The sequence below is a fragment of the Lepus europaeus genome, chromosome X (assembly GCF_033115175.1).
Source record: "Lepus europaeus isolate LE1 chromosome X, mLepTim1.pri, whole genome shotgun sequence".
In the NCBI taxonomy this organism is placed as follows: Eukaryota; Metazoa; Chordata; class Mammalia; order Lagomorpha; family Leporidae; genus Lepus; species Lepus europaeus.
Window position 1 is genome coordinate 126,771,978 of NC_084850.1, and position 14,985 is coordinate 126,786,962.

At 43.8% G+C, this 14,985-nt stretch overlaps 1 protein-coding gene across 1 annotated transcript in view; it reads right to left on the reverse strand.

Moving 5' to 3' along the window:
• Window positions 1-14,985, reverse strand: part of PHEX (phosphate regulating endopeptidase X-linked) — a 223,848-nt gene that overhangs the window by 158,489 nt on the left and 50,374 nt on the right. Inside the window, exons 6-9 of the mRNA XM_062183402.1 lie at window positions 14,033-14,101; window positions 10,796-10,912; window positions 7,794-7,877; window positions 5,781-5,926 (exon numbers count right to left, since the gene is read on the reverse strand). Of these exons, the coding sequence (XP_062039386.1) occupies window positions 5,781-5,926; window positions 7,794-7,877; window positions 10,796-10,912; window positions 14,033-14,101 (416 nt within the window). The remainder of the gene's footprint in view (window positions 1-5,780; window positions 5,927-7,793; window positions 7,878-10,795; window positions 10,913-14,032; window positions 14,102-14,985) is intronic.

The following is a 14,985-nucleotide window of genomic DNA, read 5'->3' on the forward strand; positions in this document are numbered from 1 at the left end:
GGATCCTGGACTTCTGCCAGCCACAAAACTCACCCCTGGACCTCCTTCTCTGTCACTGAACACTCTGAGATCTCCATCAAAACATCAGCCCTCCAAAATTCTTGAGGTCAAGTGGGGCAGGTGGAGGATCCTCTCATTGCGACTCTCTATGGGTTGTGGTTCTACGGGACTTCACCCTGAAGTCCTGGTACTGAAGTAGGCAGGCATACAGGTTAAAATTGATCAGATTTGTCAACTGGAAGACCACGCCTTCGCCATGCCCCTGTGTGACCTCATGCCCCTACCTGATGCCTTTGCCACGCCCCTGTGTGGCCTCATTCCCCTTCCTGGCCACACCTGGGTGCCCACCAACCAATCAGGTTAATTAACCACTCCCCTTTGGAAGTGGGTTAAAAGCTGGGCCAGAGTGTGGTCCGGCCCTCTCTTCTTCCCTGGCCTCCCGAAGGCCCTGTGTTCTAGGCTTCCTGACCTAGATGCTCTTCCACTTGGTTGGTTCCTGGTGCTTGGTATGAACCCCTATTCATCTCTCAAATAAAGCTCTCACTCTCCTATGCATCTTTCTCCCTAAATAAAAGCTTAAAACGTACCATGCTGCCTCGTTTATCTGTGCCGGTATTTAGAATTCTTCTCTAAATATTAGGCAAGTACCCTCTTGGGCTTATTAATATCAGGGATTTAGTAATAAGCCCGTGGTGAAATCGTAAAGCACCCCAAATTTCAGTAGTATATGTGGCACCCCGGATAGCATTTCTAGGGAACTTTAAGGGGCCACATTTAAGTGTAGATTTTAGGGGGTCTTCTCCAATTTCAGTACCAGGCAACACAACTACAGCCTCGTACCTCTATGGACTCTGTCTGGGTAACAGCAGGTGTGGGTGACGGCTCAATCCCCTGTTTCCCTTCTAAGGGCTATGCCCTGGGCTCTAGTGGGTGCATGGGTGACGACCCATACTCTGTTCCCATATCCTCCCATCGGATGGCTGTGATCTCAGGGACGCCTGATTTCCACCAGCCCAACTCTACAGGTCGCCATGGGAGCTTTGTCCCATGTTCCATCTGATCCTCCTCCCAATTGTCTCCTACCTTGACAACCCATCTAAATGGCTGCTTAATGGCACATTTAACCCCAACATTATTGGGATCTCTACCACTTCTGTGAGCATTCGGAAAAGTGGAAGGAGATTTCCTATGTCTAAGCCTTCTATCTCTGCTCATGTCCTCCGACTCAAACTCTTAACTTCCAAGGCTCTCGCTAAAAAGCCAAAACTCCGGCTCTCATCATCATCTCACTCAATGTATGGGAAATCTAAGCTCCTGCTCGCCCCCATCATAGAACCAGCCCTTGTCCAAGTCTACACCCCCTGCCTTATCTATGATCCTAACACCCTCCTCCAGGAGAAGCAATCAACCCTCCAGCCCTGGTCCTCCAACTGGTCTTCACTCTTCCCCCTCCAGATCCAATTTTACCATAAGAATAGCAAGGGATCCTTTTGAACTCAGTTTACTGTAAACAAGTCACCAATCCCACCCTTCTGATGGCTCTTTTCTATCTAGAGCAAGCCAGACAGGACAAAGGATTGCAAATCAAGTTTTGTCCCGCCTTGTAACTGAATGTCAAGCTGACTTTGGCAGGTCTCCTCATTTCCTACAAACTCAATTTCCTGGTCCCATTAGCAAGCATTTCCTAGGCATTTCATTTAGCTCTGGGTTAACAGCAAAAACTGCCTCTCTCTCGTCCTAAACCTTCCTCCTCCATTCTGCCCCTCCCTCTCTTTTAACCTGGCCACTTTGGCATCTATTCTGCCCTGCACCAAAGGGCCATAAAGCCCTGAAAGAAATTTCAGAAATTCTACACCCAAATCTCTCTCAACCTACGTGAAATAATGATCAAGACTACAGGCCCTTCAAACCAGCAGGCTCACCGGGTTAATTACTATTTCCGGACATATTTCCTTTTCCATAATTGCCCTTTATTCTATCACCTATCAGATTCTCCTTAGGAATCTCAGGAGGGGCGCCCATCTGCTCTGATGGATGCCCTCTCCCATTAAACCTAGCATAATGGTAAACAATAACTTGCCAGACTTATTTTGCAATTTGTTTTAACAGGTTTCTGATGATATAGCAATGGGAAATCAGTACTCCATGAAACAGCAATGGGTAATAGGTAACTCGTTATAGTCCCTAAGGTGGATTTTGCAGTCTCTGGTTTAATGTCACCAATTTATAGTTAGAGTTTTATAAAAGTAGAATCCCATATGAATGCAATTTTGACCTTAATACAGATAAAGGTATGGTCTAATATCAGCATCTTCACTCATCCAGATGTTACTGCTAAATGTAAATTGGGTAAAGGCAGATGAGATAAATGTGTCTAAATGTAAACATTGGTACTCTTAACACCTTATATTCTACAGAAAAGCTATTGGGCTTACTAACATGTTTTCATAAATTTTCCATATGGGTCAAAGTGATATATGCCACTTCTAGGCCTTCCCACATAAATCCACACGATCTCCCATGCTCTCTTTTCCCATCCACCAGCTAAATGGAGAGGATGCCAAAAACCTAGAGGAGGGCAGAGCCACATGATGGAGGGGGCCTGCATTCCTGAGTTGGTATTTGGAAGAAAGTTGACTTCGAGGGGCATGCATGTTGGGCTGTTCCATGAGCAGAAGACATGATTTTTATTTTTCAAGCCAATGAGAGTTTAGAGGTGCCTGTTCAAGCACTTGGCATGTCCTAATATGTAAACTCTAGGAACCCAAGAGGACCTTCCCTCAAGTAGCATTGTCCTACTACAGGAGTGAGGATCACACACGATGAGCAATGTAGAACCTGCCTGTGGTGTACAAATAGAAGGGTATCTGTCTTCTCAAGATGCACGCAGTGGCCTGAAATCACACAAGAATACACCAGACACAAATTGCTTTTGATGACTTGGTTATTGAGGGGTAACACCACACAAGAGATACTCCATTTTGTCTTGATTTTTAACTCAAGTTATATATGTGCATGATATCTGCAGGTAATTGTTCTAATTTCTTCCCTTGGTGTTCGCTATGTTTACATTTGTCTACACTTTCAGTTACCAGACTAAAATCCCACCAATCGTGGTTTTTCCTGTTCCCTGAAATTATTAAAGGGCCTACAATTCTACAGTCAAATCATCACCACAGAGTTGATTTTTCTAATACAATAAACCAAGACCCAATCTATCTCCTGGTCACAAATTAGGCCTTTGTAGAAGTAAAATACAATTTCCAAAAGTACCTAATATTTTATAACTGAGGATAACATAGTCCCTAGAAGAAACTGACTCACTAGTTGCTATGGAATGATTATCTAACATGGCAACTGCTACCTTTCAATGGAAATTACTACCAAAATTTTAAGTGTATTCAGTAACTCAACAGCATATAAGTAGAAAAATCATATTATATTTTTATAGTATTTTAGAGCTACAAAATACTTACAAAGAAATTTTCTAATGTAGTAATCTTCCCCCCTCAAAAGGCTAGTCCTAAGAGGTTCCTATGATGCTTCTTTAAAATTCAAATTTTGTGGACTTGGACTTGCCCATCTCTATCAGTCTACAGAGCAGAGCCTTGGAATCTATATTCTTAATAAGGGCCCAAGGTGATGCTGTTGGCATTACCAGTCCATGAAGCACAGTTCCAATAGCAAGGCTCTACCACACATACATGAGGTATATTGCAAAGGTCATGAGAAAATGAAACTAAAAGATGAGTTTCTTGGGGCCGACATTGTGGTATAGCAGGTTTAGCTAATGCCTGTGACTCTGATATCCCACATGGGCACCACTTTGTGTCTTAGTTGTGCCACTCATGATCCAGCTCCCTGCTCATGGCTTGGGAAAGCAGTTGAAGTTGGCCCAAGTGCTTGAGCCCGTGCACACATGTGGGAGACCCAGAAAGAGTTCTGGGTTCCTGGCTTCAGACTGGCACAGCCCTTGTCATCATGACCATTTGGGGAGTGAACCAGCTCTGTCTCTCCCCCTATCCCTCTGTGTGTGTCTCTGTCTCTATAACTCTGTCTTTCAAATAAACAAAAAAGAAATTTAAGACTAATTTATTTGACGCAAAAAATTTCTGAAATCCATAGGTAGTTCCTTCATGACACACATTTCCCATGAATTTTTTTAAGATCCTGATATATGTTACACTTACCTACCTTTAGATTCAATTTTCATTTAAAAATTTTTCAAAGATGGGGCTGGCGCTGTGGTATAGCAGATAAAGCCACCACCTGCAGTGCTGACACCCTATATGGGTGCAGGTTCGAGTTTGGCTGTTCCACTTCCAATCCAGCTCCCTGCTAATGTGCCTGGAAAAGCAGCGGAAAATAGGCTAACTGCTTGGGTCCCCTGCACCCATGTGGGAAACCTGGAAGAAGCTCCTGGCTCCTAGCTTTGGATTGGCCCAGCTCCAGCTATTGCAGCCATTTGGGGAATGAATGAGTAGAAGAAAGACCTCTGTGTGTGTGTGCGTGTCTGTCTTTCAAATAAATAAATATTTTTAAAAATTTTTTTCAAAGAACCACTACTTATCTCTAAATGGCAGAATTCTAAAGTGTTTTCTTTAAATATTTATTTATTTACTTGAAAGGAAGAGAAAGAGGGAGAGACAAAGAGAGAGCCGGAACATGGTCAAGGCCAAAACCAGGAACCTAGAACTCCATCTGGGTCTCCCGCATGGATGGCAGGGGCCCAAGCACTTGGCTATCCTCTGCTGCCTTCCTAGGTGCATGAGCAGAGAGGTGACTCAGCAGTGGAACAGCTGGGACTTGAACTAGCACTCATACTGGATGCCAGCATTGCAGGAAACAGCTTAACCTGCTGCATCACCACAACAGAATGCACTGTTTATTTTCTCCCATGTCTTTATTTTCTTCCAAGGGCATGGAGTACTTTTATCATCAGAAGATCTCTTAAAAAGAGCAGTGACTCTTCACAGGGGTCTGTGTGTCTCCACAGGTGGGGGTGGATGCTACATTTTACTCCTAGGACTACTGTAGATACCTTATTTTATTTTTCTTTATGTAACTCCTGACAATAGACTTGTCTGAGTCCATACAAGAAGACAAGATGTCTCATCGTGGCCTAACAATTAGCTTAGTGAATTGGTTCTGTAACCCAGCTGACCTTGCTGTAGTCAAATCTGAATGAACATGTAAAACTCTCTTGGGCATTTTTAGGATTTCTTTTCTTGGTAGTAATAAACTAGCAAAGCAACAAATTCTAAAACATTCATTAACATAATAAAACCCTGAGAGATCCTAAACTTGCTTCATCAGTGTAATTTATCTATAGCTCTTAAAGTAGTTGTTTGTCCTTTCAACACAGGCACTTTGGGTTCTTGCCAAAAGTGACTTACTGGCTACAGTGAAACCAGGAAAAAAGGAAGCAAAGGACCAAGAATTAACTGGAGAAAAAAGATGTTTACAGAAGTCTTTAAAAAATAAAATCATTATATAACTGGTTCCCAAAACCAGTAAACAATGTAGACTCAGAGAGAACAGTACAGAGAAAGACCAGAAATAAGAGGTAAAATCATTGCGTGTTTGCTGTCATCACAGCAATTAAATCACCGCCAGACAACAGTTTAGGCCAATGTGTCACAAAGGGTACCATTATTTTCTCTATGACTCTTGGAATGTAACTTTCTTTAAAAACAATTTTTCAAAGGAGCCAAGAAGAGAGATCATTATGATTCAAAGGAAAAAACAAAAGGCACTAAAATTCACGTGTGAGTTCTTACTTCTTCCTCTCCGAGCCTAATATCCTGAACAAATCTTTAAAGTACTGGGGAACGCGAACCACCAGGTTCTCAGAGGGACCGATGTCTTTCAGGTGAGGGTAGAGTCGGGTATCGATGACCTTCTTGATGTAGCCCAGCCAGTCGAACTGAGGGGAGGGAGAAAAAACAGAGAGACAACCTCTGTCAGGCAGCAAGTAAGAAAGGCAAAGAGAGTAGGTTGGGCACAACGCACTCCCTGCTATTTTACACCAAGTAATTAGACTCAACTGCTTCCCTGCGGAACAGCACGCCCTGATCACTGTCGTCCATCCTTAATCGCCCATGGACCAGGTATTCTGTGCCATCTACGTGTGAACACACGCACACTCCCAGGGTAATAGGCACCCTCCAGGACGCGCTCCCTGCTCCCCTTCACTCCCCCTTGCGCTCTCCCCTCCTTCAATTTGTCTGCATTCTCTTCTCTCCCCTCCTATGCTCTCCCAGCGTCTCTTCTCCAAGCATTCTTCCTTCTCCCACCCTCTCCCTTCCTTTTCTCGTGCACTTCCCTCCCTCGGTCTACATTCTCCTTCTAGCCTGTATGCTGCCCCTTCCCTTTCCCTGTCTCTAACCTGTACTCTCCCTCACTCCCACATACACATGCATAGTGATGCCCAGGCCCTTGCCGGTCTCCACTGCCTGTGCAGCCTTTCTGAACACAGGGGGAAACCAGCAGCGACACAGAGCAATGGGACTCCACTCTTCACAGTATCACTGTAACACAAAGAAGTATCTGGTGTTTTAGACGGATGACCTGCCTGCCTCCACTACTGAAATGGACAACGAGTTACTCACTTGCCCAGGCTCCCTGTAGTTCAGGGTGGTCATATGATCCAATTCTACCCAATAATCAATGAAGAGAAGACATCTGGGATACTCTAAAAAGGCTTTTTCTTATTGTTGCCTTCCTGATAAAAAGTTAGACATAGCTATTACTGGCCCTCCTTCTTCTTCCTGCCCTGATGGCAGATGTGATATATGGAGCTGTAGTAGTCACCTTGCAACCATGAGTAATGAAACATGAAGTCAAAAACCCAACACACTAAGCAGAATGGAAAGACAGAGGCCAGTGCTGTGGCATAGCTGGTAAAGCTGCCACCTGTGGTGTCAGCATCCCATAGGGGCACCAGTTTGAGTCCCAGCTGCTCCACTTCCCATCTAGCTCTCTGCTTTGGCCTAGGAAAGCAGTAGAGGATGGCCCAAGTGCTTGGGCTCCTGCACCTATGTGCGAGACCCACAAGAAGCTCCTGGCTTCCTATCAGCTCAGCTTTGGCCATTGTGACCATCTGGGGAGCGAACCAGCAGACGGAAGACCTCTTTCTCTCTATGCCTCTATCTCTCTGTAGCTCTGCCTTTCAAATAAATAAATAAATCTTGGGGAAAAAAAAGGGGGGGGGAGTCCAGCACTGTGGCGCAACGGGTTAACAACATGGCCTGCAGTGCCATCAAACCATATGGGCACCATTCAAGACCCAGCTGCTCCACTTCCGATCCAGCTCTCAGCTCCTGGCTCCTGGCTTTGGATCGGCGCAGCTCCGGCCATTGCGGTCAATTGGGGAGTGAACCAATGGATGGAAGACCTCTCTCTCTCTCTTTCTCCCTCTCCCTCTCTCTGTGTAATTCTTTCAAATAAAATAAATCTTTAAAAAAAGAATGGAAAGACAATAAGAACTTGGGTCTTTGACAACAAAGTTAAACAGTTGACCCAACACCAACAAGCACCAATGTCTAGATGTTTCCCAGGTAGGAAAATGGGTGTAAATTTTGAAGCCACTCTTGGAACGACCTTCTGTTCCCTGTAACAGAAGGCATTTCAACACACAAACAAGGGATATTTTACGAGCTAATTGACAAAGATGATGATAACCAAAAAGACTGATAGTAGGTTTTATAAGATAAATATTTACAAAGAGACAAAATACAATTGCTTGTAAACTGAGCTGTTAAGAGAAACTTTCCTGGATAGCTTTCACCAACCTGGGGAATCATAGCACTCAGGTCAGAAATGTTCATTTTGTTGTACATGGCCTCACTGGTTCGGTTTTCATGTGGAATCATTATCTGTTGGAAAGAGATTTTGATTATTTTTTCAAATGAACTATTTCTTACTCTATGAGTACATCCCATGTGTGCCAAAACATCTGCATAGTATTATAAAGTTTTCTAAGACTTTGGTGTGGTGCCAAGGGAGGGGGTGGGGAGAAGTAGAGGAAAAAAAATGACATCACTTGAAGCAGGATTACAATTAAGAAAATTTAAAAAAAAAACCTTTCATGTCCTCTTCAGTGTGAGCTATTGCCCCCAGTACAAACAACTACCCGGAATCTCCTCAGCATCTATAATGTGGATGGGCAAAGCCTACTGTTGGCTGGATTTTGACAGTCAAACTGAAGTTGAACAATTGAGGCAAAAATCCTCTCCTGTGGTCTCCAAATAATGACCTCAGTATTTCATTAGCCACAGACCATCCCTTGTCCTTAGGCACCAATTTTGACTAATAAACACCAGACTATCCAGATGCCACTGCCACTCATGCTCATGTTCTCAACAGCTCATTCCCTCATTTCCCTCTCCTGTTTCTTGGGCCTTGAGAGTCTCCTTGACCAGGAGAAGCACCTGGCTCCTGGCTTCGGATCAGCACAGTGCACCAGCCACAGCGGCCATTGGAGGCTGAACCAATGGCAAAGGAAGACCTTTCTCTCTGTCTCTCTCTCTCACTGTCCACTCTGCCTGTCAAAAAAAAAAAAGAGAGAGAGAGAGAGAGAGAGAGTCTCCCCATCCCAGTGCTACAGGCGTGGATTCAGCCACCACCTATAAACCTGCATCTGTGGCCCTGACTCCTCATACTCTGTCCACTCGCAACACACAAACTGTTGGCCCTGTGCGGAAGCCAAGTCTGGGCTTCCAGTCTCTGCCAGGTTTGACCTAAACTAGGAACAGCAACAATAGTGTCTTCTTCGAGGATCATATTAATCTCTCCATTCTCAGACAGTGGCTCCTATATCCACATCTGAACCACATCATGGTTGTGACTTAAGTCCTTCCATCACCATAGTTCCTTGCATTAAACTTGCTACCTTTAACTTCAAACATGACACTCCTACCTGTGCACTAATATTCACTATCACCACCTCCACGGTTTGGTTCAAGACTTGCCTAAAATTCATCTTCTTTAGCAAGCCTTTCCAATTAAACTCTACTTGGTGCCAATCACAAGGGTCACTCCATCAATGAGAGCCCTCCTTGTGCACACATCTCTATATGTGGGATTGATGAAGCACACACATGTCCATGGTTGCATTTACAAAGACCTACTTGTGCTGGACAGAACTGTCCTGTTTCCCCCGCCTCTGAAAGTTCCCTAGGACCCTATGTTCCACTCACTTGGAAAGTACCTAGTGACCTGAAATGTGAGCAGGCCAAAAACTCTCACACTTGTAGATTTTTCATGGAGAAATCACAGAGGTCTGAGCAGCAGCCATCTTGCCCGTCTTTGCTAAGTGCTTTGGTGCCCTGAGCTCTAGTCTCCTCACCCTGCACAGGTGGTCCACCTGTGCCTTACAAACAGCTTCCTGGCCCTGTGTGCATCATTGCCTCAGAGAAGGTCCATGTCCCTCTTCCACCCATCCTCCTCCTCCCTGGATTCAGGCTTGCACTCCCAGGTTGGAGCCCTTTGGCCTAAGAGCTGTTTCCAGCTCTCTGACAACAACTCCCCTCCACACAATGGATTTGTCACTTCATTTAGGTTCTTGACAATTCCCAGTCTTGCTTCAGCCCAGCTGTTTTTAGTTCCCTTTTGGTCCAAATCCCTGGCTCAGGGCAAGGCCTTCCCTTCTGTATCAGAGCGTCAGTCCAAATTAAAGCTCTGAGCCTCCTATTTGCCTGGGAAGGGAATCCAGACAGCCTCTAGACATGGCTTAGAGACACAATCCTGGACTTCAAAACACCTACAACAGCCTTCAGTCTTCAAAGGCGACATGCAGGGATGACCTCTTTGTACGGCAAGTAGGAGTCCGGAGCGGATGCACTGACTGCACCAGCCCAGCAGAGAGACTGGTTTACCCTCCATCTCTCCATCTGCTCCAGACCTCTACACTGTCAAACACAAAGCCAGTAAACACCTGGACTCTTCATCACCTCCACAGTTCTGCCAACATCTGTTGGAAAAGATTACCAAGCCACATGCAAAGGCTTCTTGGTAACAGTATTTTTTTTGCCACAGGATTTCCCCTCTAGCTGATTTCACTAGATTTCACTGATTTCACCTCTGGACCTGAGGACACATAGGGATTTTACACTTTGTTTCTTCTAGAAAAAAACGGTACTCTATAAACAGTTAGCCATTTTGTATTCCTTACTATTATCCCACAAGTCTGTTGTTCTTTTTCTCTACGATGAGCCTACAATAACTTTAGGTGACTTACAGCTAACATTATCAATGCCACAATGACACCCAATAAAGTGGGATGAGAAAATAATGCCAAACAAGAGTCGGTACAAAGTAGCGCCAGAAATGGAGCTTTCAAATGCTTATTAGGATGCCCTAGACGCTATCAAATGTTATATCCAGAATTGGTGGACAGACCTCCCTGAGCCCAGACCGACTCTCAGTGGGAAGAATAGTGGATTATAAGCAACCGCCTATTCAAGCTAAATCAATAAAGGTTGATTAGTCAGCAGTATTCTACCTGGGCCACACAGTTGTTCTCTAGCAAAAGAGTCAGAGGGTCTCCATGCTGCTACTCTCTGGCAACAGCTGAGCAGCATACAGGCACCCCTATAGCCTTAACTGAGGGACCTGGAGGAATCCGGTGTTTTTATGCCATGGTGCTTCATGTTGCTTCCCAGAGAGGATGCTCGGAGTTCGACCTTTGACCCCATTACACAGAAGGCTACTATTTGGCCCCCATTTATATTTTCATTCAGGATATACTGCCTGTAAAATAAGGAAAGGAAAAAGATTTCTCATCAAGACATACCTCAGCTATCTTAATTTCCAACCTAAGCACCGACTTCATGTCATGCTCTGCTCGGGAAATGTTAGCTCCTAAGAGCACAGCAGTATCCACCATGAACTTGTACAGGGCATCTCGATACTGCAAGAGATAAAGAAACAAGTGACCATGACATTAGCTTATTAGGAAGTACGTTTCAGAGACACAGAAGAGCAGAAACAGTAGGTAAAGATAAAAGGCCTTGATTTTCACTCAGGACTCGAAGTCTGGCACAGGTGTTATACAATGCCAGCCACCCACCTGCCACTTTAGGAGACAAGAGTGATGGCTACTTAGGTACTGTTGCCATGGCAGGCAAAAACATCCAGCCATCAAGTGTCACGAGAACGAGTTTTCTGGCAACTGACAATATTGCAGATACACAAAAAGTCTCCAAATGAGCCAGGAATAGAAAGCTAAAGGTCAGACATCCTCTTTCCAGGCAAGTGAGGCTTTAATAGAATAATGGGAAAGAACTGTTTCTAAAAGCAGGAGGGCTGCTCCATGAAGACTGATGAGAAATGTGATTTATTCTCTTCCAGCTCAATTTACCCACCTTCACTCTAAGAAATAAAAAGGTGACTGCAGGGGTTGTAGCCCTGTGTCTTTCTGTTTTTCACAGTGCTCGCAAACTTTTCCCTAGCTCAGAGGAAAAAAAAAAAAAGAAGGGAGAGAAGAGAGGAATGATGGCAAAAATCCTAGAAAATAACAAATATAGATTTTCTTCAAAACCTATTTGAGTGCTGTCCATCACGACATTGATGCAGAGGTGGGGAATCATTTTTCTGCCAGGGACCATTTGGACACTTATAACATCATTCACAAGCCACACCAAATTATCAACTTCAAAATTAGCCTGCTATACATTTATTGAATTTTGAGTTCCACCTGCAATCGCCTTGGCAGGACCAGACCAAATGATTACTCAGGCCTTGCATGGCCCATAGGCCAGATGTTCCCTACCCCTGGAGGACAGGGAAAACTTCCTATGTGGGATTAAAAACAATCTTTCTAAAAATATCTTATTTAATCATTTGAGAAGTAGAGTTACAGATAGAGAGAAGGAGAGACAGAGAGAAATGTCCTCCATCCACTGGTTCACTCCCCAAATTGGCTGCAACAGCTGGAGCTGCGCCAATCCAAAGCCAGGAGCCAAGAGCTTCCTCCAGGTACCCCATGTGGGTGCAGGGGCCCAAGGACTTGGGTTATTTTCCACTGCTTTCCCAGGCACATTAGCAGAGAGCTGGATTGGAAGAGGAGTAGCTAGGACATAAACTGGCACCCATATGGGATGTTGGCACTGAAGGCAGAGGCTTAATCTACTACGCCACAGTGCCAGTCCCTAAAAAGAATCTTATTGGGGCTCACCTTTCATATCAGACATATTTGTGAAAACTCAGTATACCAGGTATTAGGGCAGGTGTTGTGGCACAGCAAATTAAGCCACCACCTACAATGCCAGCATCCCACAGGAGTGCCAGTTTGAATGTTTGCTGTTCCACTTCTAATCCAGTTTCCTGCTAACGTGCCTGGAAAGACAGTCAGTACTTGGGCTCCCATGTGGAAGACCCAGATGGAGTTCTAGGATCCTGACCTCAGTCTGGCCCAGATCCAGCTGTTGCAGCCATTTGGGGAGTAAATCAGCAGATGATACCCCCCCTCTCTTTCATGTTATATGTATGCCTTCAGGACCTATACAGTTCTTGGCATATAGGAGACCCTTAATAAACATCCGTTGAATCAGAAAGCAAGCTTTACAAATAAAAAGAAACAACATTTTGTCATTTCTAATTCAATTCCAAAAATAATTATTGACTCAATACACATGCAAGGTAGCTTGCTAGGCATTCGGTATATAGATTGGGAGAGGGAAGTGCCTATGAAAAATTAAATAATGCTTAAATCAGGTTCTCAAGCTGTGTGTGACACAATGAGGAAAATAAAAATTTAATTATTAGCCATAACATAAGAGAGATCAAAATAGTTCCTTAATACAGCTGCTACAGGCTTGAATAGTCAAGAGTTGAAGAATAATTCCTACCTGCAAAAACTGGAGAAATAGCATTTGAAAAATACAGGCCCAAGAGCAGGGAGAAGTCCTCCTGTGAGGTGGATGAATTGGCTTTTGTTGAAGAACAAGAGTAGATGAGGCAGGAAAGGTTGTTTGGGATCAAATCAAGAAAAGGCCTTGGCCTCCCTGTAAATAACTGAAACTGTATCTTGAGTAGGAAATGGCTGAAAAGCTACTTGCTGTTATCAAGACACATGTTGGCCAGCATCGGACCTAGAACAAGAAGGATAGAAAGGAGGGACCCAGTGGCTGGAAGAGATATGTGAATGCAGAATAACTAGGACTTAACTGGTTCGTTTTAGGGAGAAGAGATGATTTCAAGCCTGATTGCTGAGACTCCAAGAGAAAAGGAGGTGTCCCCAAGTTTGCAAAGTTTATGCTGACCACTTTCAAAAAGCAAAACTTGCCTTTCCCCTCTGATGTGTGCCCTCAGCCAGAAAGCTGCCTAGTATCTTGGCTAGTTTCAAGTCTTCTAGAACCTTCTATATAAAGAGATTAGTATCACTGCAGAGCCAAAGGACCTAGGTCTGAGGTGCCTTTGGAAGGTCAATCAAGTTTCCAAAATCAGTAGAGAGAGTTATAGATGAACCAGCTCTTTACAATCTCCAGGAAACTACTAGGTTTCCCAGGCCAACCCAAGTCTAACTGGATTGAACCCTTCTGGTTCTGATGAACCCTCCATTAGCCTGGGGTACCTGTTAAAAATATAGATTTTCAGACCCCACCTCAACTCTACTAACTCAGACTCTCCAGGGCTTGACCTTTACTAGAAGCTTCCCAGCCAATTCATAAGCAGAGAATTTGAGAACCATTGGTCTCCTGGGTACACTTTTCCCTCCCACTTTATTCCTGCAATGGACAGAGAACACTCTGCACTTCTGAGGAATGCCTGCAAGTTCATTTCTTGGTTACTTCATTTGGGTATGCTGTCTACCCAGTGACGTCATGAGGGCATTGTGTGCAGGGACTTGCAAAACCTGGATGCCCAGACTTCCAGAAGACAGAGAGGGAACTTCTCTGCCTTGATAAAAGGCTTTGTTTCCTGCATTGGGAATCTGCTCAGTTGCAGTAAAGAAGCAGGGATCTTACAACAAGAGACGAACATGACAACAGTCCAACAAGGCACATAGTTAAATATGGCTTAAACTTACAGACTTGGCTTCTGTGCTGTTATCAAGGTAGTCTTCCCTCACTGCTAGGGAGAGTGTCGCTTGGTCCAGCTGTTAAAATCAAAACAAAGAATTCCGTTGGCACTGTAAATTCTTGTGTACAATGTTAACAAGAGTCATGAGACCATCAACATCCCACCCATATTTCAAGTGTGTGCTACCACTAAAAAAATAATTTACGCAGAGATACATGCAAATAGGTGCTTCGGAAATGACAAATATAAAGTATCAAAGACCCATCCCTACTTTCCTGATCCATAGCTTCTAATCTTCTTGAGCTTCCACAAGGAGACTTCAAAAGACTCTTGGACAAAATGGAATTAAAACATATATTTGTTTTGGTGTACATAAATTCCGAAGTCCATGCCTACAAGTGGTCTTCAAAAATTCATGGAAAATCTGTATTATGAAACAACTATGCATGGATTTCAAATTTTTTGCAGCAAAATGAACATATTTTAATCCCATTTTCCATTAACATTTTGAAATGCACTCATATCAATATTAAGCAACCCCAAGGTTATTTGAGTTGTAACAGATCTTGGGGGGTATTTACTTTCCCTTCTTATTGGAGGGAAGAAAGAAATAAATGTCAGAAGCAGATGTGATTTGCCCAAGGCAACACGATTTGGCAGACCTCATGGTACAATTGTCTCCCCTTACCAGACCCAGTATTCTTCTCACTGCAGTGTTTTGCAAAGTGCCAATCTGGATGGAGTGGATTAATCAGACTTCACACCTCCCTACTTCTAAAATAATGTACTGCATATTTTTCTAATTTTAAAGGAATCAGATGATAATTTTGTTTTTAAAAAATCATGTCAAAATTTAGAACACTCTGTAAAGTTTTGGGTAGATGATAAAACCATAAATAATAATAATCAGACAACCAAATACAATGATGATAGAAAAGTGCAGTGTAAGTTTTTCAATTA